Source organism: Epinephelus lanceolatus, chromosome 3 (assembly GCF_041903045.1).
Source record: "Epinephelus lanceolatus isolate andai-2023 chromosome 3, ASM4190304v1, whole genome shotgun sequence".
NCBI classification, from domain to species: Eukaryota; Metazoa; Chordata; class Actinopteri; order Perciformes; family Serranidae; genus Epinephelus; species Epinephelus lanceolatus.
Window position 1 is genome coordinate 30,442,356 of NC_135736.1, and position 26,709 is coordinate 30,469,064.

The 26,709-nt window shown below is 41.7% G+C and overlaps 2 protein-coding genes across 6 annotated transcripts; one reads left to right on the forward strand and one right to left on the reverse strand.

Annotated features, from left to right (window-relative positions):
• The first annotated feature begins 3,066 nt into the window (after positions 1-3,066).
• Positions 3,067-20,912, forward strand: arhgef38 (Rho guanine nucleotide exchange factor (GEF) 38). 5 transcript variants are annotated; one of them, XM_033624573.2, is made up of 14 exons: positions 3,083-3,396; positions 9,710-9,894; positions 10,140-10,257; positions 10,358-10,505; positions 10,630-10,647; positions 10,816-11,015; positions 11,130-11,263; positions 12,049-12,153; positions 12,263-12,382; positions 13,330-13,701; positions 14,846-14,983; positions 15,531-15,732; positions 18,225-18,508; positions 20,213-20,912. In XM_033624573.2, the coding sequence occupies exons 1-14, from the start codon at positions 3,186-3,188 to the stop codon at positions 20,393-20,395; spliced, it is 2,418 nt and encodes an 805-aa protein (XP_033480464.1). In that variant the 5' UTR covers positions 3,083-3,185; the 3' UTR covers positions 20,396-20,912. The 5 variants fall into 5 exon arrangements, with proteins under 5 accessions (XP_033480466.1, XP_033480464.1, XP_033480465.1 ...); XM_078166251.1 differs by lacking the exon at positions 3,083-3,396 and adding an exon at positions 9,611-9,632; XM_033624574.2 differs by lacking the exon at positions 10,630-10,647.
• ints12 (integrator complex subunit 12) lies at positions 20,842-26,704 on the reverse strand. The gene is made up of 7 exons (XM_033624576.2): positions 26,582-26,704; positions 24,631-24,788; positions 24,329-24,487; positions 23,708-23,889; positions 23,411-23,570; positions 23,147-23,287; positions 20,842-21,808 (listed from the first exon to the last, which is right to left on the reverse strand). The coding sequence occupies exons 2-7, from the start codon at positions 24,778-24,780 to the stop codon at positions 21,245-21,247; spliced, it is 1,356 nt and encodes a 451-aa protein (XP_033480467.2). The 5' UTR covers positions 24,781-24,788; positions 26,582-26,704; the 3' UTR covers positions 20,842-21,244.
• Positions 26,705-26,709: the final 5 nt, after the last annotated feature.

Here is a 26,709-nt window from a genome sequence, read left to right on the forward strand (position 1 = left end):
TCACCATCCACTTCAGTTTGGTGTGGTGCTGCCATCAATACTGCACAGGAAGGGAAATGTAGGAAAAATGCGCATGTTGCAGTAGACTGACTGAATGTGGAAAAACTGAAATTGGACTTATTTTTCATAGGATAACTCAGGCTGTTCATTGTCTGTTAGTAAAAGTTGTTATGTATTGGTTGTCATGCAATGGTTTTCCTGGTACAACCCACTGAAGATCAGATTGGGCAACTTCAAGAGCAACCGTAAAGTGCCCCATCGCTCTTGCTTTAATGTCCCCCTGCTTTTGTTTTTATGACTTGAAGTTAATGGATTAGAAGATGGTAATCTCCACAATACATCATGAGATCAAAGTCCGCATGTGTCCATTGTGTCTTAAACAAACACCCACCCAGGCGACCTTGATGTGTCCCTTTTACTGCTGAATAGGTTGGTCTCTGTTCAAACAAGTCACATACATATCTCCAGCCATAAATAGTTGCTTTATTAAAATCTTAAGAGTGGATGCTTGCCTTTGATACTGTTGCCAAAGAGCTTTGATTCTGCCGAGAACAGAATCCTATTCATCGTGTGTTTCGGCAAACAGGACAGTCCGACTTATCTCGCTGTAGCTGACAAAAAATATTCCATGCTATAAACCTGTATGGTGGACACTAGAGGTCAAAGTTAAAGTACGATGACTTGACATGACAAAGGGAAGTGTGATTATGGGAGGTTCACAGAGGGATAAAAATGTCTGTATTTCATCATTTATAATCGCTGTACTGATTTATAAAATCTGGATGCAGAGCCAAATGAGAAGAGCGTCCCTTCCTTTAATTTCCTTGCCCATAACCAAAGCACTCAGCCATGACTCTTCCAGTGATGGTGCCCAAGTGGCACGCAGTAAAAGTCTGCGGCTGTAAAAGACAGTTTCAGGCATGAGTGTGTTTTTATTTTCCCTTTTCCCTTTTCATTCACCTGGCTGGCTCCTGCAGCTACTTCTCCTGGCAGCTGCTGATGACAAAATAAGCTGTCTTTGTTATTTTGTCCCACCAAACAAACTTTAGCATCTGTTTGTTTTCACACAAGAAAATACATCGGTTAGATCGCTGACTAAAGCTTCTCCGATGTGACAGTTTGCTGCTCTTGGAAATTTTGATGGATATTTTTCTGACATTTTAAAGATTAAACAATAAATTGAGAAAGTTTTATCAGATTAATCTGCAATAGAAATAAAGGCATTATAGTCCTAATTAGAAACAGAATTTTATTCTGTGGGGAGTATGCGTTTCGTGACTTTATTTGACTGCCTGTCATTATTTACCTAGGTGTGAGAAAGTGTACACTTCTCTCTCTGGGAAGGTCAAGAAAAGCCACACCCTGAGTGAGACAAAGTCACATGAGCTCCTTAGGGCAAAACAATTAATGTCGCCATGCTGACAGCGTGCAGAAGATAACACGGTTTACTCACTTGCATGTTTGCGTAGAGTTTGTGATGGTTCAGCATGGTTTACTGAGCCTACTTGGTTACATAACACTGCTAACAGTGGTGTCTGTTATGTTTGAACTGTGCTTGTTCATCAGAGAGTAAAATAACATTAAGTAGTTAAATTCTTATGATGATGCAGCTTGAGATACTAAATATATACAGTCATATGTTGATGGCCAGCTGACATGTAGCTGAGAGCCATATGTGTGCATCTAGACTAATGGAGGTTAAACAGGTGTGCTATGAGCACACTGCACAGTGATCTGAAGAAACACAATGGGAGTGCTCACTGTGGTTCAATGGGGAGGAAATGCATCCATTCATTGTTCTGAGGAGGAACGTATCTGGTTACTATGACCTGAAATCGTAGTGGCAGCATGTGTGTTGATGAATTACCTGTCTGACCAGGTCTGATATTTTATGAGCATCCATTTCTAGCTTGAAAGAATACATTTTCGTAAAGGGACACAAAAACTTGAAAATATGATTATCGGTGTTTTGCAATCTTAACTCCCAGTCTTTCACTCTCCACCTTCAAGAAAAACCTCAAAACACACCTTTTCAAAACTGCCCATAGCCTTTAAATTCAGTGTACTTCGCCCTCTCTGTACTACTTCCCTCCCTGCCTCCCTATAAATGTTTTTTTTTGATTGATTGCTGTTGTTGCTCTCTGTAAAGCGTCTTTGAGTATCCTATAAACAGTTTATAAATCCAATGTATTATTATTATAACAACTATAAAACACTAACCAGACAGCCATTAGTCAGCACATACAAGTGTAAGTATAGATTTCAGGGGGGATGCAGGGAACACGACCCCCCACCCCTCCAATAAAAAACATGAAAGTAGCATGACTTTTATTTTGACAAAATCAAAGACGTTTAAGCCATAAATTGATGCACAAAAGGCAGAAATTGGTGCATAAAGACTCACTAGAATGCAGGAAATCAAGTGTTTGCCGCTCAAAATTTCCACCATCACATCAATGTGAATGGCCCTATCTATGTCTATATATCTATGGTTTGTCCATTCTGGGCTACTGTAGAAACAACATGGCGAAAAGCATTAAAAAGGACCCGCTCCTTAAGTAGATATAAACGTAGATTGAAATGGCTCATTCTAAGGTAACAAAAGCACAACAATTCTTATTTCCAGTTGATTTTACACTAAGGAAAACATACTTATTATATTATACCCCGCTCTTGCCAATAGGCCTATATCCCCCTAAATCAGACACATTACAGTGGTACAATGTGGCACATACTTTCTGTGCATGATTTTCTTTAACATATTACATTACATATTACATTACATAAATACTTCCTTGTCAACAGTTGGCCCATTTGCAGCGTCTACGTGAGGTCTCACATGTGTGTTATATTGAGGACATTTATTATAGTAAAAATGAAAAGAAGATTTTAGCTGGTGGTCACTACTCCGGCATCAAACCTTCTCCCTGGACTATTCTAAGGGAAGAAGCATAGCACAGCAGCACAGAGGTGTGGCCACATAGCTCTCATGACAGGTAGACACAGGGAGGAGCTAGATTACCTGTGCAGAGCTGACAGTCAGTGCACAGTGAACACTACACCTGTTGTACTTCCCAGGCTCTCTCTCTCTCTCTCTCTCTCTGCTTCTCTCTCCCTCTTCCTGTCCCTCTCTCTTCCCCTTCTTTTCTCCTTGACTGCTCTGAGAGGGAGCTGACGGCCTCGCCATGGATCCCAACGAGGCCGGCGGGGGTGAGAAGGAGAAGGAAAAAGACAAAGTGATAAAGAGGAGGAACCGGCCTGTGTTCCTGCGTTACCTGGAGAGGAGGAAGACGGACACCATCGTGGCTGAGGACACAACCAAAGGTGACATCAACCTGGGGACGCTGGTGAGAAGGAGCCAGTCTGACAAGACGGAGTACAGCGCCAAACTTAAAGGTACACCAGCTAATGACCTCCCCAGGGGTCAAAACTATGGCAACAATCTATACACACGTCAGACAAGTCTCTCAACTCTTTACATTGCAATCCTGTTGATAACACATTGTATAAGAGAACTTTAACTACATATAAGTTATAAGAGCAGACTCCATGGCTTGAGGGCAACAATTCAACACACATAGAGAACGCACTGCTCTGCCTACCGGGCACCTGTTGTGTTACTATGTGTTGAGCAGGAGATACTCCCACAGGGATGAAGCCACATATGCAAACTGCGCTCCAAACTCAGGCACAGAGGAGTGGCTTTAGAAGTGTTCCAGACCAGCTTGTAAACAAGACCTAGACACCCGTGACGTGCAAAGAAGGGCGTACGGATTATTTTTCATCATCAAGTTTACCGAAAGAGTTTCAAGAGATGTCAGACGATTGGTGTTACAGTTTGGTTTGAATGTAACATGCATAGTTTGACCTGGAAAGTAAGAACAAGCTGGAGAGGAGAAAGAGTTGAGATAAAAAAAATCCATATTGTCAGGCCCCAGCTGTAGCCTATGGTTCCTCATGACAACTGCTGACACAACACACATGATGTCCACGATTCAGAAAAACTGGCTTCACCTGTCCTTAGAGTGCAGTCAGTGGCTGGGAATGCTGCACTTCAGGCAAAATGACTGACATCACCGTGTCAGTATTGGGTCACCATTAAAGATTAGCCAAATCATGTAGGCTTTCCTGTGCCACTTGTTCCTGCGTTTCCTTTTTCTGTGAACACATCACGTCACATGCCAAAATGACAAGTGGCACTTTGTTTGAATCAGCAAAGTATAACACACTTCTCACTTAGTGTTTAACTGATAAGATAGCTTTCTCTCACACACACACACACACACACACACTTGCCTTATCAGCATCTGCTCTGTTTACCTGAAATAGAGACACTCTCTACTCCTTTGCACTTTCTGTTTTCTTGGCCCACCTGCATAATGGCAGGCAGGGTTGTCAAAAACACACCGGGGTGTTTTCAGTAAACCAATCGCCCTCCCCTGTTTGACTTTAGCCTCACACCTGACGAGAGGCATTACATATTTACAGTGGTATTACCATTGCAAATATTGACAGACTGATGACTTCACTGAAAGAGGAAACATGTGAGCTGCTGCTGCTTGACAGCCAGTTCTCATCTGCTTGTCAGACAGGTTGGTCAAGCCGCAGAGCCATGGCAACATGACATCAGTGTGTCTAATTATTCACAGAAACTAGATATAATGGTTCCGGCAATGATTTACCAGCAGAAAACTGACATGAAAGGACAGTAATAAACTAAATATGTATTTACCCGGAAAACATTCATGGCGCAGGTTACTTTGAGGTGGTTTTATATTGTTTGTGGACTGGACTGTGAGTGTGGGTCACCTTATGGCTTCATTATATGGCTTCTTTAAATGATTGGCAACATACTTAACTTTCTTTTAAGTTAGAATAAATCTTTTTAGTGTAGACAGTTTCAGGTATTTTTTTAATTGTTAGCTTTATCCAAAACATATTCTCAGTATTCTCCCATTTTACGACACAAGGTTTTTCTTGCCTAGCGATACGTGATACACCATGCCTTGTATTCTGTTCTGGGGCTGTCTGTTAGATCCCTTTCAATGGGCTGAACAGTGAAAAGCCCTATATCCACTTTCATGGGAACTCCTGTGCCGGCAACCATACCTCACCAAACATAATGCCGGCAAAAGGAGAAGTCAGCACAGTTTGAGGTCTGCTGCTGGTGTAATGCAATTTTTTGTAACACTGTGAATGTGTCAATGTGGGGGGATCTGTCAAGGCCAGCTCTCACAACTTACAAACACAATTCAAAATGCTTTCAAGAGAATCTTTATGATTTTTTTTTTTGCACCTCTGTGCGAGCAAGCCACCAGGAATTCACACTTGATCTATCATTATGGGGCCTTTTCTCACGGGTGGAGGTTTTCACTGGTTCTGGGGTGTCTTTTCACGCGTAGCCACGTGACACTTCATGATAGTGTTGAAACATGAATGAGATACTTCTGTTACATAACATTTCCTCCAGTTAAACACTTTCTCTGATGCTACTATAATGATGTAAAATGTTATTCCACAATAAAAGGTGGAAATATCTTGAACACTTATTATTCCAAAGCTTCATTAGACGCATACAACAGATGACCTTGAATGTTTCTCAAGTGTTATCAGGCCAAGGGCGTAGTTTTTAATTCAATATCAGGGGGAAAATTCAAAACAGGGACCCTCCAACAGAAAACTTTTGACTTCAAACACTAATTTCCCTTAATTCTGGTGATTTTTTGTGCACCAGTTTGTGCTTTTCCTGCATTCATTTATAGTGTAAATGTAAATGTCCTTCATTTTTTGTCAAAGTAAAAATCCATTGCTACTTAAATCCTTTTAAATTAAATGCACATGCTCCAAATATTGAATCCCCCCTGGAAATCTATGCTTTTGTTTATTAATAACTACCAAAGGAGGTTTAGGTTTATGACGGCACAGTATGGTTTAGTCATACAGAGCTTCCCTTACATGCTTTTACTATAAGTACTGTTGTTAGTTTTACCTGTTGCATTGTCTGCAATCATTCAGAGGAGATGAAAAATGGGGATGAGGTTATAGCAGCTTTAAATGATACACCAACTTTTCCACAGCTGACCACATTTAAAACAGGTATTACAACATAATCCTTATCAAAATACAATGGGAAGAACATATTCCTTCACATTTGTTAAGTTTACAATGCTCAGATTTTAAGAAAGGTGATGATTCACCTCTGCAGGTGTTTGTTTTATTCCTGTATCTCAGGGAAAAAAGGAAAATGTAAGGTGTAACTGTATGCAGTGTTGCAAGCGGTCTGTGATCAGATCTCTGCCAGAGTCAGTCAGGTGTGAACAATCTGTACAGTGTTTGCATCCAAGAGAAAGTACTGTCGACTGGACAGAGACACATGATGACCCATTCTACTCAGCTTCAGATGCTAGTTACGATACCTTTCAGTCATGGCGACATGTAGTTTCATTCACAGCATTTGTGACTGGTCATTCCTGTTGCCTGAACAAGGAAACAAATGGGTTGTTTTCTGATAATGAAACAGTAAGGATATTTAGGAAATAAAGAAGAATGCTCCTATTCCTGCCCTACTTGTTTCGCTGACAGTGCAATTTCGATTTTGCCTACTTTTTTTATTGTGTGCAAGAAAATGTGGTCAAAACTCAAGATTACAGTACTGAGAACATATACAAAGGGTGTGACTGTGCTAATCATTACCTGGTTAGTTAATCTGTACATTATTCTTTTCTATTTGAATATGGTGCCTTGGCTGTGATTAAACACAAAGTTGAACCTCCTACAGTCCAGCGATATGCAAGTTTACTGTCTGTGTATATGTGTGACACTGAGGAGGCATTTTGTATGTGCATGCATGACACTTTGTATGTATCCCTCCCTGTATGAATCAGTGTCAGTGTGTGTATGTGTCCTTGCATAGGTAGGTGTGCGTTCATCATTGTGTGCCACTCCCCCCACACACTCCCAGTCTGAGCAGATGGAATGCCTGAGCACGACGGAGCATTACATCAGCGGCACGATTAGTTCTGTAACCTGACACGAGCCCCGCAGCCCTCTGTCTCCCTCTCCTCCTCCTCCTCTCTCTCTCTCTCTTTCTCTCCCCCTCCAGAGAAGGAAGCGGTGTGTGGCGTTGATTAGACAGCAAGGAAGCATCCCTCTTCCCTGAACAGACACTCCTGCCTGCCATGCAAAGCACAGAGCAGCCACAGACTGATTAGGCAGCAGAGCAATAAAAAAAGAGAAGTGAGCCTGACTGGCATGTTAAGTGAGGCCTTTTGGCGCTCGAGTCAAAATAATTATATCACCGTGAAATACTGATGGCTGCTCAGGCGTCAAGCGGGATGCGTTAGAAAGAGATGTAGGTTTTTTTCCAAGCATGCACAGCCCACAGGGGCACGGTGTTTACCAGCATTTCTAGAAAATGCACACAGATGGCTGGGAATGTTGGCAAACACATACTGAACATTTTGGGGTGAAATGGCAGATTAACAGCAAAATGTGAGTGCACTCACACAAGGTCATAGTTTTATTTTTTCAACATTTGGTGGGCACACATATGAAGTTGGAGGGTCTGTGGTTAGTCTGGTCTGAAATTTTGAGCATCAAACACTTAATTTTTCCTGCATTCTGGTGAATTTTCTGCACCGATTTTTGCCTTTTCTGCATCATTTTTCAGTGGAAATATCAACATACTTCCTGCTTCAACCACACATAGTTGCTTCATTTTGCAACTACCACTTTAAAGCATGGACCATGGAATAAATCTGAATAAGTGGGTGGGGGGTGGGGCATAATTTCAAGGCATGCAAAGAGGGTGGGAGACATATGCATTGAAACTGACAAAAGGCTTATATTACTGATGTATTTAATGACACTACAGAAGACTGTTTTAGTCTTAGACCACACACACATCTGTATGCACAATGAACACACACATATTGGAACACAAACGCTCAGATTATCCTCTATGATCGCTGAGGTAAATGTGCATCGCAGCAGACAGATACTTTTATTTGTCCCTATGAGAAAATTGGTTTGCAGCATAATCACAGCCATTTCATCAGAACATCACAAAGTCACCATATACACATGCCAATATCATGAAGGTCACTTACAGAGATAAAGAAATCATCAATAGACATAAAAAGACAAAACAGAAAGATTCATTCATATACCCATACACATACTAGGAGGGGGAAAGGCCAGACCAGCTGGACATCCTTTAGGACCAGGAAGGAGCAGCCACAGTGCATATGAGATACGTTGCTAGTCCATTACCTATATAAAAACATAATGGCTTGTGGAACAAATGAAAACTTGGCTCTATTTTTAGTGAACAGAGGGGGGCAACATCATCGCCCAAATGGCAACAGATTAAATGAGGAGGCAAGGGGGTGCCTCATGATGTTATTTACCTTCTTAATCATTCTGTCTCCATAGATACATTCCATATATGGTAAGGTATTAGTTTACTGACGGTGTAACAGTTTATCTGACGATATTTATCTGTGCCTCAGTAGCATTGCCAAACCAGCAGATGATGCAGCAGTCAGTGGGAGTGGGTGACAGTGACCGACATCGCTTGGTGCTTTTAAAGTACACGTTTTGAGAAAAAAAAATCTTTTATTCATAAAAATATCATATTAGAGTCTAAAAGTTACCTGGGCACAGACCTCCGCAGTCTATGCTTTTACTTACTGAAAGGCACTGTTGCATCTATGAGCTGCATTTTAGCACTTTGTCAAAACAAATGTCCTCTGCTACTTCCATGTTTCAAACCGGTCTCACTCCAAAGTCGTGGAAATCCTGCACTTGGGCGATGACTTGCAACGTTCAGACACTGACGAAAAAGCCATCCTTTAACGTTGGCATGATACACCGCCGATTGCCATTATATTTTAAAGGCGCTCGGCGGCGTCAAGGGGAAATGCAGCGGGACACAAATGAAACTTAAGGCAATGAAGGTTGATGGGTCCAACAAACAACAACTTCCACTCGGGAGAGAGGTATTCGCTTCCCGTAATATTATAAAGCCAAACCCTATTCTTTTTTCCTAAATCCAACCACATGTTTTTGTTGCCTGAATCCGACCATGTGCGTTAGTTGTTGAGGGCAAAAAACGTCAATTCACAGTGTTTTACCAATGTGCATTTATCCTTTCATAGTCAACGCATTGAATGCAAGCAATGCAGGCGACACTTGAAATGCAATACATCGCTTGTGCAATAGGGGGTAGTAGAGTCACCGGTACATTCCGGCTAGCTAGTACTGCTAGAATGCAGGGCACTAGAACAGTCATATAAATGGGGGTGTGCCCTTACGAGTTCGCAAAGTTTTTCCTCCGCCCCTGCCATATTTCATACCCGCCTCCTCTGTGAATAACAAAAAGTGTTTAATTTCAAGTACGTCGCTTGCATTATGAAACGGCCCTAACTTGACACAGCCTCCCAGAATAAACCAACGCACCCAGGTAACCTTTCATGTCTTATCTGCACGTGGAAAGTCCATGACCAAACGTCGATATTTGCCGAGGTCAGAGTGAGAACATGTTGGTTTTTATTGGGGTGGTGGGGAGGGGGAGTACAAACATCCCCTGTACACTCACAACATCAGTAGTTTTCCATATCCTTGTATGACCGGTGTGACTAATTAGACCAGAAGCTGTCATATGAGACTGCCCATTTTATACTAAACTTATAATGTCATCTTTCCACAGAGAAAATGACACCGCCCGACCTGTCCACAATCCACTCTCCGACGGTGGACCCGGAGGAGATCCGTTTGAGGAAGATGAACCGCAGGGCGAAAGTCATTCAGGAGCTGGTGCAGACTGAAAAGGACTTCCTCACAGACCTGGAGCTGTGCATCAGAGAGGTTGTTCAGCCTCTACGAAATTTGCAGGTAAATGTTTTTCAGGGTCTCAATGAAGGGGAGAATCAATTCAAACTTAAATTATAAGGAATCAACTCTGTAATTTTAAGAAAAGGGGTGACTCTAAGGGGGAACTGATATACATTTTAGCTTGTTTATACAGTAAAGATTCTGGTCTGCTGGTATATTGAGAGACAATGCACTATATATGCAGTATATGCTAATTTTGATTGTTTCATTTGCATTCAACATTTGATTTTTTCACCCTCTGTTAGGTTGTGGATGTCGACAGGTTGTTCACCAACATGGAGACAGTGTGTGAGGTATCTGCAGCGCTCCTTCACAGACTGCATGAGGCCAGGGCTGACCCTGATCCAGAGGCAGTTGTTATAGGTAATGCCGTTTTCACTCTTGTCTGATTTAATTTAACTGACTTTTACTGCAGCGGTTCATATTTGGCAAAAGATCTAACGAGACCCCATTTTATTTGAAGGAGACATATTCATCCAGGCAAAGGCAGCTTTAGAAGACGTTTACAAGATTTACTGTTACCATCATGATGATGCCAACATGTCGCTCAAATCCTACGAGAAAGAGGAAGAAATGCGGCAACATTTCACCACATGTGTATTAGCTCTGAAGTGAGTCCAGTCAATTCCTCCAAACATTTTTAAACATTATTTATAACTTCACTGATATTCTAAACATTACTAATTAAAGTGAATAATCTTGGTGGGGACTGTTTCTTTTTCTTTGTAATTACAGGAAAATCTATGACCAAGAGTAAGTAATGAAACATTTATGTTGGCATTTGAAATAAACTGATTTCCATATTGAATACACTATCATATATAGATCTTGATTATTGTCTTAATTTCTGAATCTCTGCTCTGTAGGTTGTAACAATTTATGTTAATCATTGTTTACTGACAGTTATATTTATTTGCACAGAGGGAAACCCACCCTGCTGAACATGGGTTCACTGCTCATTAAGCCAGTCCAGAGGATCATGAAGTACCCTTTGCTGCTCGGAGAGCTGTGGCACGCCACACCTGAAGACCATCCTGACTATCGGCCACTGCAGGAGGCGTTCACTGCTGCCAAGATCATCAATGTTAACATCAATGAGTTCAAGAGACGCAAGGATATAGGTGAGATTTAACTTACACTGACACATGCAAGCATATTTTATCATTGATGGCTGGTTCGTTGTAAATGATCGTCTCTTGTTTCAATTTTTGTTCTGTCTTCCTGTTCATTCTCAGTTATGAAGTATAAGCGATCAGAAGATGAAGGCACACTGAGGGGCAAACTGAACAAGTTCAACATCCACTCTATCAGGAAGAAAGGCGACAGGTTTGCTGGCTATCTCAAGATCCTCACTGGAGTTGAACCACAGGTAAAATACGGTGAAAGACATGGAATGAAAGTCATGAGTCTTGTTGAACTGACAGTTTAAAGGAGCAGTGTGTAAGATTTAGGGGGATTTATCTAGCAGTGAGGACTGCAGATTGCAACCAGGTGAAACTTCTGGTTGCAATTTAAAACCAGTGTTCATTGTTCAGCAGTTTTGTACTGGAAGCTGAATTATATATTTTTTCTCTGATAGCTTAGTGTGTGCTCACCTTATTTCTAATCCAGATATTCAAGTGGTAGTTACCATGAGCCAAATTATCCACAGAGGTATCTTTGTTCTCAAAACAAACAGATCAGTGATTAAAACTGGTAAAAATCACTGAATGAAGCAGTGTTTTTCCGACCCTCTTGTCGCGGAGGGGCTGCTAACTACAGTGGCTGACACAAAACCCGAGTGTCCCTCCCTGGAGCCAGTGTTTAGTTTTGTCTCTTCTGGGCTACTGTAGAAACATGGTGGTGCAACATGGCAGTCTCTGTAAATGAGGACCAACTCCCTACGTAGATATAAACAGCTCTTTCTAAGCTAACAAAAATACAACAGTTTGTATTTTCAGGTGATTATAAACCAAAGAAAACATACTTATTATATTAGATTTCATTTCTGCCAACATGTTCCCCTAACTCCTACACACTGGACCTTTAAATAATTCATAGAATAAAGTTTTCTGGCCTAAAGATACATGTTTAATCTCCAAATTGCTGCTTTTATGCATCTGTAAATACAAAGGCTACTGTTCGGGCAACATATTTAAACTCTTGCATCTGTAGGTGAGAGATGAAGTATTCGATAAAGAGGAGAAGCTGTTCAGGAGTCTGGAGAAAGCTGTAAGGCAGCTGGTCAAGAATGTTCAATGTTACCTGCAGCACACTCAGGTAGGAACATATTAGTGTGTCCTACTACAAAAAGTGTGTGCGTGAGTTTAATGGTTTTAAATATTCTGTCAACTCTCTGAGACTATTTTTCTTGGTGTCTGTTCTGCAGGAAATGGTGTCTGTAGCTGTTCAGAATGTGCAGGACATGGAGGACATGATCAAGGATCCAAACAAAAATGACACAAACGGCTCATCGCACAATAATGGAAATGACCCCTATAAGCACTTTGTAAGTGCAGCTTTTGTATAATGTATGAGTTTCATTCAAGGCATCATTTACTTTACTATCCAGCGTATTCCTCTCCTCCGTGAATCTTCTGTATTCGCGTCTGTCCTTGCTTTGCTGTCCTGTTCCTACATGACCTCCCATTCACCCTCCCACTACGAGTCATCTGTCACTTTGCCCACAGCTACCTGTCTTCTCTCCGTTATATTAATCCTCTTCTTCTCTGCCTCTAACCTTCCTGCTAGGTCCCTCTGTAACTCTGCAGCCTTCCTTTTCCTGCCCTTCTCCTCTCTGTGGATTGCACTGTGGCCAATTTCAAGATAACTACACCTTTGAATAAGACTCTTTGTGAAGCAGCTCACTTCACTGAAGCAGTTTAGCACTGCCTCAAACCAAAGTCTGTGATAAGCTTTACAAAATAAGTATACACAAAGGCATGTGTACTCTTGTGAAGAAAAGTGACAGACTTATTTTGTGTGAAAAGGGATCCATTGTGTCTGCCATAATGAAAACATGACAGCTGTAACGGATAGATGCTCTCAGGAAACAGAACATTTTCACCAAAGAAGCATTTCTCTTTACTTTATGTAAAGTACTACCCATTACATTTTGCAAACTAGGATAGATGAAGTCTGCTAAAGCCTTACTGTAAGCCGAATAACATCACTACCCCTCATTTGTCAGCATGCAAATCAAGCTGGAGCAGCTCTGTTGTTATGTATTCAGTGTTAACGTTAAGACGTACTTTGCTTGTCTCCACTTGAAGAAAATTGTTGTAAATTAAAGGTGCTGCTGCTTTCTAAAAACAAAAGAAAAATCATATAAAAACACAGTAAAAATACCTGTTTGCATGTACAGAATGCATAACACAGAGGACTTAATGAAAATGTGTAGACTAGCACTGGATATCTCTATTCATCTTCTGCCGCCTCATTGACTTCTTGCTCCAGAAAGACAGCATGGAGCGCCTGGTCCTTGCCCCCCTCTCCTCCCTGCAGGGCATGTTCACAGCCCCACAGAAGCTCATCCAGAAGCGTTATGACAAATTGCTGGATTACTGCAGCCACCTGGAGCGCTCCTCTTCTTTTTCATCCTCATCCTCATCCACCACTTCCTCCACTCCTTCGCTGGTGTCAGTAGACCCGCCTGGTCCTGCCAGGAGGGACTATGAAGCCATCAATGCCTTGCTGGTGGAAGAGTTGCAGAGGTTCAACATGGCCGCCTATACTATCCTGACCAACTGTGTGGTGTGTCTAACAGCCCTGCTTACAGGACTGATGAATAAAATACTCATTCGTGCCCCATCCATACAGCAGCTACCGGTGAGGATACCACACATAAATCACATTCATTTATTTTTAGTCTATTCAGAGGAACAGTGTGTAACATTTAGGGGGATTTAGTGGCATCTAGCAGAATACAACCAGCTGAAACTTCTTCAGGTTAGAATTCCATCAATGTTCATTGGTTTTTACCATGAGCCGAATTATCCACAGAGGTCTCCTCATCTCCAAAACAAACAGATCCGATGATTTAAACTGGTAAAACACTGAATAAAGCAAATTCCATTACAACTCAGTGTTTCTCCGACACTGTCTTGCGAGCCCGGTCATACTCCGAAGTTGTCGAAATCCGGCACTTGGGCAGTGACTTGCAGCGTCGGAAACCAACAGAAAAAGCCGTCCTTTAATGTCAGCATGATACGCGGCTGGTTGCCATTATAGTTTAATGGCACCCAGTGGCGTCAGGGGGAAACGTGGCAGGACGAGGATGTAAGTTAAGGTGGTGAAAGTCCAAGTAGGGCTGGTTGGAGGGGTTGTGGATTGGTCAAACAAACACCGACCTTCACCCGAGACAGCGGTGTTCGTGTCCTGTAAGATTCTAAAGCCAAACCTCGTTCCTTTTTCCTAAACCTAACCAATTCCTTTTGTTGCCAAAACCTAACCACGTCACCTAAAAATGTCAGTTCGTGGTGTTACCCTGGTACCGATGTAGTGCGTTTATTTTGAAAGAGACTGTATGTTAATGTTAAATTTCAGATGTTCAGAAGGTTTTAACCTTGAGCTATATTATCCACAGAAGTCTCTTCTTCTCCAAAACAAATAGATCCAGGAATTTGAACCGGTAAAAACACTGAATGAAGCCGTTTTACATTAAAAACATCTGTGGCTGACACGAAAACACACAAATGCAAAAACGCAAAGGCACGAATGACCTTTTCTAGAGCCAGTGTTTTGGTTTGTCTGCTCTGGGCTATTGTAGAAACACACAGTGCAACATAACTGTCTCCATAGACGAGGATTTGCTCCCCATGTAAATATAAATGTCTAATTCTATGGTAAAGAAAACAAGATTCTTATTTTCAGGTGATACAATAAAAAAAAAACCTTATTATATTATCCCCCTAAATCTGACACACTGCACCTTTACTATTGAAACTAATATGTGTTGTGATTGTCTTTCCAGGCTCCATTGTTAAACATCGCTGAAGTGCAGAACAGCATCATGGATGAGCTGAACAATCTGACATTTGTCAAGGATAACGCACAGAAGTTAATGGAGCGGAAAGTGAGCTTCGAGAGACAACGGGACAAGAAAGCAATGGTAAGAAAGTGAAAACAATATAGAAAAGATTATTCCCGTCAGGACTCGAGACTATAATGCAAATTCTGGCCTTCAATCTGCCCTGTTTAGATCCCTGGTCAGCTGTGGAAGCAGCTTCTGTCAACTTCTCATTGACTCCAGGGTGAAATAAAAGTCACACATATTCCCCTGAGTTTTAATTTTTTTTCTGAAGCAATTCCAAGCCATAAATGAGCAGCTATAAGTCTTATCAAAGGCAGACACAGAGGATAGCTCCAGGCTGTGATTAACTGGGGCACCTGGCAACCCAAATCCCCCCCAGGTATCAGTCCCCCGAGACTGATAAACCTATATGTGTGTAGGTGTACAGATATGCATACACATCTGTGCATATATGAGTGTGCTTGTGCTCGGACATGGAGTGTAGATCTATTTGAAACTCCTACTTCCAGGAGCTTATTACCTTCCACCCTCCTTCGTACACTGATAACCAACAACATGCTGACATGTGCCCACACACCAGACCCACTTCAAATAATTACACCCTTTGTGCTGTGCTGTCCTCCAGATGCCGGAGGTGCAGCATCAAACCGAGGAACAGCGCGCCTGGCTGCTGGCAGAATACCCACCTAGCCTTTTGTACCAGCTGAAGAGGAAGTGTAACGGCTGCCAGGAGCAGGACCTCAGCCTGCTGGAGGGAGAGCTGGTAGCCCTGCTGGAGGACACGGACCCATTAGGCAGCAGCAGCCGCTGGCTAGTTCATACTGGAGGCGAGTGTGTGTATGTGTGTGTTTGTAAGGACAAAGACCCTCGGGGCAAGGTAGCTCTCGGTGCATGCTGTTAGTAAGACAAAGTAAATTATCAGAGTAGATGATCTGCAGGTATGGTCGGTATAGGTCTGCTTTTATACACATTCCTCTGTAAGTGCACCTGCATCTGTTAGACGACAGCGGCTGTGCAGACACACACCAAACTTTACTTTCTGACACTGACAAGTCAGCACACAAGAATGAGTCCCAGGGGCTCCTGTGATGTCATGGTTGCTGGTTCCTCTTTGCCCGCCTCTGGAGATGGTTGCCTCACAACAGGGCCAACTCCATAGCTTGTCTCCATCTCCCCTCTACATCTCACAGAGGCACCTGAGATCCCGATGTCTTGTTTGGAACAAACCACTGCACGTTGTAAGCAGTGTTACCTAGAGTACAAAGCGTCTCCCTATGGGTATTCGGAAACAAGGACGGAGAGACGACGCACGCGCGGCTCTCTGTACTCAACAATAACAAGTTTCCTTTTTTTATGAGCTCTAGAAAAAAAAAGAGTGTGTTCATGTTTCTTGGTGCGAAGTACATTCTTCACAGACTTGTCTTTTCCTCTGGGATTAGAAGCATTCCCAGGAAGTTGTTATTCATCCTTCTGTTGATATCAACAGTATGAATATGCTTGCCTCACATTTACACATTCAGTTCGCTCACATGGATTTAAGATTGTGTAAGCAAATGCTCTAGCTTCTGCTTACAGCCTTAATGTGAGACATGTAGACTCATATAATACACATTTATACTCCAGAGATGATGCACATTTATTTATAGGAAGCAGTCTCTTGATTAACAAATGAAAAGGTCTTATGAAGTACAGTTTGTTCTGTAATTACCTTACTATAATACTGTAACAAAAAAAAACAAAAAAAAAAACCCTGAGATTTGTCTCTTAAGGTCCACAGACCTCCCTGAGAACAGTTTTTATTGGCACTAATGTCCGAAGTCTACTGAAGAAATACTACCAGAGAAATAGTTTGTATATAAATGGTTGACAATGTGTCCTGTAGATCGGTGGTCCCCAACTGGTCTAGACACGGGGTCCAGATTTCTCCTTAGTCATTAGTTCAAGGTCCACGGTTTAATATATTTAGCGTCATACTTGCGTTCAGGCATGCCGTAGTTTGCTGTCTCTGTCACGTAGCTGTCCATTAGTTCAACACATTCTCAGTCTGACCTCGTCACATACTGATTGACCAGGTCAGTCAGGGTACCTTGCATGTCCACATACGTCGTGCAGGGTACCCTGGGTGCATTGGTTATTGACGTTCTGGGACACCGTTTAAGGTTCTCTACTTTCAAGATACACTTCCGTTTTCACAGGAAATTTAACCTTTACATACAGTCTCTTTCAAAATAAATGCACTACGTCAGTACAACACAGCAAATTGACGTTTTTTCCTTCAACAACAAACACACATGGCTGTGTTTAGGCAACAAAAGCACGGTTAAGTTTAGGAAAAAAGAACAGGGTTTGGCTGTAGAATCTTACGGGACACGAACACCGCCCTCTTGGGTGAAAGTCGATGTTTGTTAGACACCACCCCTCCAGCCCCACTCTGACTTTTGCTGCCCTAAGTTACATCCTTGTCCCACCACGTTTTCCCCTGATGCTGCTGGGTGCCGTTAAAATATAACGGCAACCAGCTGCGTATCATGCTGATGTTAAAGGACACCTTTTTTGTTGGTTTATGACACCACAAATTACTGCCCAAGCGTTGGATTTCAACGACTTTGGAGTAAGACCGGGCTCTTAGTCATTCACTCTATAGTAGGAAAAGGTTCTTCAAAGAAAAAGCTTTGTGCTGGAACTCACTGTACTTTAGTGAAAGTTTAGTCGAAAATTCAAAATGTTTTAGTCAACTGACGCTGCTCTGGTGTGAGTGTCTTTGCTGGCTAGCGAAACATCCTGCAACAGACTATTTACTGGACTTTACCAGCCCATTGCCAATGCAGCATTTGAGGATAATTACAAGCACGACAGTTCTTAGCTTTCAATGTCTGATAGTCCACCACTAACATTTTCGTCACGCCTTGTCTCATCAACGAAAATGAAACATAGATTTTGTCTTACTTTCTATTACCAAGATCTATTTCTAACACATCATAGTTTTGCTTTCGTCATTGATGAAAAATGTCCATCATAGTTTTCTTCAACGAAATTTACACTGCTTGTGGTCCATTCAGAATAGACTCACGACCCACTTTTGGACTGCAACCAACCAGTTGGGAACTACTGCTGTAGATGATGCAGAGTAACTGGGACACTGTTTGTGAAAAGAGATGCTGTGATGAATTTTACTGTAAGCTTTCAGTGTTTTATACACTATAGACAAAATTAATTCCACCCCAATTAGAAATCTAAGAGAACAATTTAGCTACCAACCTTCTAAAATTAAGTCAGAAGTCAGGCATCCTGACAAACTGTCCCTTTGTGTCACTGTTAGGTACACAGGGCTACGTCTACTCCACATTCCTGAAACAGTACAACCCTCTGAGGGACTCCCAGCGGGCAGGCCAGATGGCCAAAGAGCAGCAGCAGCAGCAGCCGCCTGCCATGGTGGACGAGGACTTTGACGACCTTAGCCTGTTTGTGTCAGGCAGTGGCAGCAGCAGCCTGCGCAGCTTCAACCTCAACACCACTGACAGCAGCTCGTCCCTCTCTGGACTACAGGGGGAGCCAGACAGCCCTGAGGACCTGGATGACACACTGGACAGTAACTCTCAGCAGGTGTGTGTGGTAGCCTGCATGTGTTTTTCAAAACTGGTCTTGCACCGTAGGGATACCATTTTAGGATACTGCAATGCTTAGAAGAAGGGAGATGGGCAAAAAAGATTCAGCTGATTTTGGTCATCAGCCTGAGAACAGTCTAGGTCAGAAAGCTTAACGGGACAGTTCACCCCAAGATCAAAAATGCATATTGTTCCTCTTACCTGTAGTGTTATTAATCAGTCTAGATTGTTTTGATGTGCGATGCTGAGGGGTGGAGATATTGGCCTTGGATATGTCTGCCTACTCTCCATTATAATGGAACTAGATGGCACTTGGCTTGCGGTGCTCAACGCTCCAGGAAAATTTTAAAAAACTCAACAGCAATGTCTCTTTCCAGAAATCATGACCCAGTTAATCAAGATAATCCACAGACTTTGTTGTGAGCAGTTTCATGTAGGAACTATTTTCTTTATCTAACTACACCCGTCAACCACATCACTGCACAGAAGGAAGTGTGCATCTACTCATGGATAAAATGCTTGCGCCCGTGACAGCACTAGATGTAAACATTTGATGGCTTCCTCCTTGGTGAGCTAATGTTAGCTAGCTCTGTAGTGCTAGGTGAGCTAGCAGTAGATGCCATCTTCCTGCTACACACTAACACAATTGTGAGTGTAGTTCAGTAGAAGGAAAACAGTTACTACAGGAAACTGCTCATGATTTCTTGAAAGAGACATTGCTGTTGAGTTTTTCAAATGTATTTTTCTTGGCACACTGAGCACCACAAGCCGAGTGCCATCTAGTTCCATTATATTGAAGACAAGGCAGACATCTCTACAGCTGATATCTCCCAAACTCAGCAACTCACACCAAAACAATCTAGACTGATAAACAGCACTAAAAGAAAGAGGAAAAATATGTCTTTTTGATTTTGGGGTGAACTCTCTCTTTAAAATGTCCCTTGCAAGGTTTTGCAGGATCAACAGAAAGCAGAAATAAAAAAACATACCCATGTGCACACATGTGAAACACTGACTCCCAAACAGTATCAGGAATTCAGAAAGATACGGTACAAACCTGAAACACAACAAACCCCACAGAACATAAACCTCATAATTACAATAAAATAATGGCTCAGTAAGCCATGTAACTTTAACCGGCTGTAAGTGCCTGCTCACATATGAGACTCCACCTGTAAAATATGAGGCTTGTTATTATAGAGGGCCAGTAAAACTGGAGGTGTGCAGTTATATAGACTGGGTGAGTAGAAGCTCTGCTAGAGCAGCGGCTGCACACTTGATAGCTTTACAGTGTCTCTGTCTGGCTCGCATTGGAAATTAAATGGGGTGAGTAACATTAAATGATGATGGTGCTGTCACTCTGGCTTCAACTCTACAAGGCTTCATCCTCCTTGTTGTCATGCTTTATCTGCTGTGACTACCCAATATGCCTCTGATCTTCATCATAACATGACACAGTTATTGGTCTTAAACTATCAAGTGTTGACAAGGGTCAGTAGATTGTAACCAATTAAAATTAAGACTGGTGGTAACATGAGGTCCCTGCGGAAAGCTAATAAACAGTGCCACCTTCTGGATTTACCGGGAGACACACTTAAATATCATTTAATAATGTCAGTGTAAATTGAGATTTGACTGTGAAGTGCTTTTGTTCAGCTTGTTTTCACACCAGGCTACAACTGATTTGTGCCTCTTTCCACAGTTCTATGCTGTCTATGCATTTCAAGCGCGCTGTGACCAGGAGCTGACCTTGCAGGAGTACCAACATGTCCGCATCATTAAGTTCTGTGACCTTGGAGGCAATAAGGAGTGGTGGTTAGCTGAAGCTAATGGACAAAGGGGATACGTGCCTGCCAACTACCTTGGCAAGATGTCCTACGCATAAATAGAGGCCTTGTATTTATGCACAGGATATCCAGAAGACCCCAAAACCAACCTGTGGCATTTGAAACAAACTCACTTACACTTACATACATAGTTGAAATATTCCTGACTGTAAAACATGGCACATTTCTGCTTCGTCATAGGCAAAATTGGTATCATTACATGTAATTACAGGTCTCATACCGAAAGTGTTGATGTCGCATCTTTGCCTTCAGAAGATCATAACGAGAAAGCTCACCAATAATCTGTGATGAATTTCAGTAATGGTAGGAAAATACAGAGCACTGTGCTGAGCACTTTTTATACTTCAGTGTTGTCGAGTTTATATTGATAATGAAGTGATTTATTAATGAAGTCAATTTTATATGTGAAGTAATTTACAGATGAAGTAAATGTTATATGTGAAATGATTTATACATGAAGTATATATATTTTATGCAAATGTAAAATGAAGAAATCTATGATGTCAGCATTTATATTTAACAATAATGTGAGCAATAAACACAATGCACTCGCAATATGTCCCACAGAATATAATGATTCACATTTAAGGAGACCACATGCTACGCAGTCGTTGCTACTGTCAGTTTTTAAGAAGGGTTTTAATGACGTTTCTGAATAAAAAGCGACAGTCACTTTTTCACCGGTTAGACTTGTTAGGACAGAATGAGGCACACAGTCCAGCAGCATTTACACAAAGTAAGATTCAAGTATTTGACTGGATGGTGTTACTCATATACAGATGCTCTTTTAACACAAACAAACTGCTCTGGCACACTAATTCCACAAACGTTTATTGTCTGCTCTTTCACACCTCCTCCCCCTCCTCTTTGTTTCTCTCTACCTCTACTCATTTCTTCAGTTTCTTCTGCGCCGCTTTCTTCTTCACCAGCTGTAACCGTTTCATGGCGTTTAGCTGGGACTCTTGGGATGTTGGTGCTTTGTCCCCTGGCGCAGCCTTCGCCCCGTTCCCATTGTTCCCGTTACCGCCTCCATTACTGCCTCCGTTCCCTCCTCCACCTGCCTGGGAGCCGCTTGGGGAGCCGGCCCCTGTTGAAGCAGCACCTTTCCCATGGCTTTCACCGCTCCCTGAGCGATTCAGCGGCTGCTTACCCAGAGTCAGGGGTGGAGGAGGTTTTAGAGGTGCCTGGCTGGAGCCGTTTCCGTTGCCACTTCCAGGTATCTTTGCACTCCCAAGTCCCGACTTGGCTCCTGCTAGCCCAGACAGCCCGACAGGTTTCTGGCCAGATGGAGTTGTCAAGGTCTTGTGGCTCCCACTTGCGCCAGAGGAACCTAGTTTGGAGCTGGCAGAAAGAGATGGGTTTGTTTTGGCGCCAAATGCAGCCCAGCCTGTAAGACCGCTGCCTGAGGTGGAGGAGCTGCTGATGGTGGGGTTGGCTGATGTCGTGGATGCCTGGAATTATAAACAGTTACCTCAATTATCACAGTGTAACACAAATTCAATAGTGTCTTGTTATATAATAAGAACCTTTAAAAGTTCAAAATCGAGACCCTGAGAAGATGCCAAAAGAAAGAGTCAAAAACCAAGAAATTAATTTCAGTGTTCAATAGATCAGCTTACTTGATAAAGTCTATAGTTTTTGTCTGTGGATATTGTGTGTGTTTTGTGGTACTAATTAGAATGCCAAATGAAAAGAGCCCCCAGGGAATATACTATTTACTCCTGCATGAAAACGAAATATTGCAAGTATTACAATATGAACTTTTCATATGATATTAAAAATTATACCAGTAATATCGTGAACAAGATGATATGGCACACCCGTAGTGGGCTGAACAGAGATGAAAAGATGAAAATCATGTGGCCAATAACCTTCTTTTGTAATTAAAAGAAGTCGTCTCAAGATAAAGTTAAATGTGGCAATACTCCCAAACAGCAGCAGAGGAACTAGCCTTTTCTGTAGTCCTGCAACATTATCGTTACCACTTGCAGTTGCTATTTTTATTTTTTTTTTAGCACAGCTGCCTGTTCCACAAGTAGAGACTGACCTCTAGTGGCACATATTGTGCACTGCAATACATCGCCTCAACACAGCATCTCTGTATCAGTTTAATAGAAAAAGGAGCATATGTGTTTTTGACGGTATTGAAACTCTGGTATATCATAATAACTTAGACAGTATTCAGAGATTAACCAATGCATTGTCGATGCACTGTGGGATTTGTTGACAGAAAAAAAATAAATAAATAAAATTTAAAAACAACAACCTGATCTTTTAAACATATCTTCAGATCACCGCTTACAAGAGCAAATACATATTTATCAAGACATGTCAATCAGCGGAGTTACCTGCAAGCTTGGCAATGCCTCAACTTGCTTACTTGAGCAATACGCCCACTCCAACTTGAATTAACATAATCAAATCCCTGACTACAAGGCAACATGTCTGCTGTCAAAATAACCCCGGGGTGAACTCCAGTAAGTAAAAGTGCTCTAAAAAGTTTGAAACCCAATCCCTCTGGAGAAATGATACTGTACTGCAACACTATCTCAGCAGATGTCAGCGGTCTGATCCTTAAAAATTAATGTACACTTGCTGCTCATTTTCCTCTGCAGGGATTTATGCAGACTGTGTTTTAAAGCAAACTGACAGCTATTGCTCTTCTCTCACTTGCTACCAGTAATAACTTAACTGAATCCTAGTTTCTGCTTGACTTCAGGTTGACACAGGAGCACCTATTATTGTGCATCAAAGAAGGCAGCATACAGCCATACCATAGCCACACGTACCTTCACTTCTGTTCTTTTGAAGGCTTGGAAGGTGCTGGCTGTGTCAGGCTTGGCTTTAAGCTCTGTCTTTTTCACCAGTGTGTCTTTTACAACAGGTGCTGATGATGAGGATGGGGAAGGCTTCTGTGGAGGTTTCTGGGCCTAGTGGACAAACACACATAGTACTTTAGACAGAAACAATACCAACATGACTATGCACTGATTTGTCATACAATCAGTGACTACGTACATGGTGGATACTGGAATATAATTTATTTTCCTCACCATACGTTTCATTTGCCGGGTGCAGCGGGCACAGTACCACACAAGCCGTGGATCATTTACTTCTTTGTCTGTCACTTGGGGCTTGTGACAGTCCTGGTGGTACAGATTATGGCACTCCTGGCACTCAACCAGCTGGTTTCCCATGGTCACTGTCATTTGTCTTAGGCAATTAAAACACACAAGCAAAATCAACATGAATGGAAATGAATAATGAGACTGGAATGCATGCTAACATCCTGAAACTCATGTATTAGAGCAAAACTACATTTAGTTTATTTGCTAAAATTGAAGGTATACCTGCAAACCACACAAGCCAGGCCCATTTCCATGGCAAAGTCATCTGCATTGGTCTCATCATAGTCATTTATATTTGGCAGAAGGTCTTTGCTTGTTTGAACAGTTATCGGTGAAGAGCGATTCTCCTGCTTCTCTAAACGTGCCTTTTTCGGAGGGTCCACCTCACCCAAGTCCACCCTGACCTGTTTGTCAGTAAGACAGAAAGAGGAACGTTAGGACAATGCATGTTGACATCAGTGCCATACGTTACAACACTGTCAAACTGTAACTAGCCTATTCATTAGTATACTGTCCCATATGGCATAATGCAATTGTTTTTCTTGCACTTCTTGCCTGAGCGTGCAGCTTTGCAATACGGTGCTAAAGGTCTTAAGGAAACTTGATAACCAACACATAAAAAACATTTTCCTATTAGCCACTTTGACCTTCACACTAAAATGACAGATGTAAACGTGTGTAGTTACATTTGATCACGACTTAACAGTTGAAATATATGCTGTACTAATTCAAAGGAACATGTGATCACACACAGCAAAACGGGACTGGAACATAGTCGACAAAAAAGCAAAGCAACGGTCAAGATAGCCTCAAGACGCTCTGGCCTTATTTACATATTCATACCTTTTCAGTGGGTCTCTTCTCTGCCTCCTTCTTACTCTTTTCTGAGCCAGATTTGCTACTGCTACTGCTGCTGCTGGAGGAGGATGAACTTGAGGAGGACTTGGAGTCCTGTTTGCTCAAGCTTAATTTTGACACAGATCCCTTTGACACATCCATATCCTGAGGATACACAGTGATATCACAGATTACTTGGCATTCAGCTGTGTAAATTACATACACATGAAAGTTAAAGAGAAATGAATAAAAATAAGGTACAACGTAAATAAAGGCTCAAGATGTGAAAAACATGATAAAATCCTTACTTTTTGTATGGAACGGTAGTCACTGCCTCTTGACAGGGACTCATCTAGTAATGCTTTGAGTTTCTCGGCTGAATCTTTACTCTTGGAGTGCAGGTAACTCAGCCCCTTCAGGAAGATGGGATCAAGCTCCAGACTAACAGGTCCAGCCATGGCTTAAACTGAGAATCACAGAATAACGTCAGCTTTTAAGGCTTCAGTTATAACCTTATCAAAAACTCATTCATACCCACTGCCATAAACATCTTAAATAAACAATGAACAATGGACAAAAATAACCCTGATGCACTATGTCCCTTTACACATATCCACACCTTTTATCTTGTCTATTTTTACAGTTTTAATTTTATACTTGTTTTTAAGATCTATACACACCGAATCTGTGTTGTGCGATTGTTTCTAATCAGTGTATTGTCTTGTCTTGTATGTGGAGGCACGTTGAAGAAGATTTTCTGTTATGACAGACAATAAAGTTTTCTGAATCTGAATCTGAATCTGAATACCACTGCTAAGGTCATTCTAGGACAAGTCAGGGTACGGAAATGACAGAATCTTGAAATATAAAAAGACAAAACAAAAGCTGTAGCTGCCACTTAGACACTGCGGTGTAAGCTTGGACTGAGAGCTTTGGAATTAAATACCGACAGAGCACAGTAAAACACTTCATTGATTTGAAGAACAAAATGTCCCTCCAAGGGCTTAAATCTCTACAGATCTTTGCTAGAGTCAATACAACACTGCACAGTGTCAACATAAGGTTTCTTGCATCTACAGCAGGAGTGTCCAAACTTTTTTTTTTTTAAATAGGGACCAGATTAGACGCATCAGTGGTGGCCAGCTGCTCCTCAGATCATATGAATCATTAAAAAAAATGCAACTGTTTCGTCTTTAAGTGAAAAAGTATTCAACTTTCAGCCACTCCTGAAGGCGATGGCCCTCACTCTAGACCTTATGCTATCTTGCTGTAATTATGTCTGCTACCTAGCTGGAAATATCTGGTGTTAGGTATTTGTACTCTGTCTTTGAAAATACATTAGTTCCCCCTGTATAGTTCTTTCTTGATGCATGTCTACAAACTGTATGATTGCCCTGCCATTGTAAGGTGAATGAACAAAAAGTGTAAAGCGATCTTGCTTGATTATCCAGTATTGTGTTAATTACAAAGTATATTTTGAAAGACAAGCCAAGGGCCTTTTGAAATTGGACTGAGGGCCAAAATCGGCCAGACTCTGGAGGTGACTGATCTACAGCCTCCTAGATAAAACTCAGCTACTTAATATACAGACTTCACAATCATTCTGCTATATTAAATTGGGCTTTTGACACTGTATTTTAAACTAAACAAAACACATGTACACACACACACAAAATTCCAAACATAACACATTAAAAATATTTGAAAGGATTGAAATATTTGTGGTTAATGCCTCTGTTTTTCTTAAGGGCAGCCTAGTCACACTCATACCTATCATATCATCCTTTTTTTTAGTATTTCAGACATTTGGACAATAACCATAATCATTAATATTGAACACATAAGAAGATGCACTAATACAAAATGAAGTCAGAGAACAAGAGAGTAGAAATGGAGAGAAATGAGCCAAAGAACAGCCTCTGAAGAGAGGAAAAGAGACTGCACGTCGACCAGGACTGTTGTTCAATTGTTCACAGTATACTTAATTTACACCTAACGTTACGTGCTATGCTGCTTTGTCGGAAGTAACCTCTAACGCCTCTGGGTTGAGTCTTAAATGTCCTCTCTGTCCTGAACAAAAGAAACACACACCTTAACATGGAGTTATCTTGGTTGCTCTGTAACGTTATTAGTCCGGAGCAGACACTCAGAGCACTGAGACGTTACTAGCACCACACAGAAGCTAAAGTTACCTCCCCCGTTAACTGTCAGTTATTAAACAAAATTCACAGGTTATATGTTCAAGTTGAATAACATTACCTCACACGCTGCTTCTGGTAAAAACCTGCCACTTGACCCGGTATTCTCGGTTTGTTGAGCAATTAACGGTGGGGCAACACTTCCTTCTCGAGCTGCCGGGGCGGACGGTTTCCCTGCGCAACCGTTTA

What these genes read in the sequence shown, in the direction of transcription:
- arhgef38 (XM_033624573.2), top strand. Translation starts at nt 3,186, where the DNA reads ATGGATCCCAACGAGGCCGGCGGGGGTGAGAAGGAGAAGGAAAAAGAC. An exon ending in AGCCTCTACGAAATTTGCAG is followed by an intron (nt 9,895 to 10,139) that starts GTAAATGTTTTT and finishes ACCCTCTGTTAG; the next exon opens with GTTGTGGATGTCGACAGGTT. An exon ending in TCCAGAGGCAGTTGTTATAG is followed by an intron (nt 10,258 to 10,357) that starts GTAATGCCGTTT and finishes TTTTATTTGAAG; the next exon opens with GAGACATATTCATCCAGGCA.
- ints12 (XM_033624576.2), bottom strand. Translation starts at nt 24,780, where the DNA reads ATGGCTGGACCTGTTAGTCTGGAGCTTGATCCCATCTTCCTGAAGGGG. An exon ending in CCCGGCAAATGAAACGTATG is followed by an intron (nt 23,288 to 23,410) that starts GTGAGGAAAATA and finishes TTTGTCCACTAG; the next exon opens with GCCCAGAAACCTCCACAGAA. An exon ending in TCAAAAGAACAGAAGTGAAG is followed by an intron (nt 21,809 to 23,146) that starts GTACGTGTGGCT and finishes TTATAATTCCAG; the next exon opens with GCATCCACGACATCAGCCAA.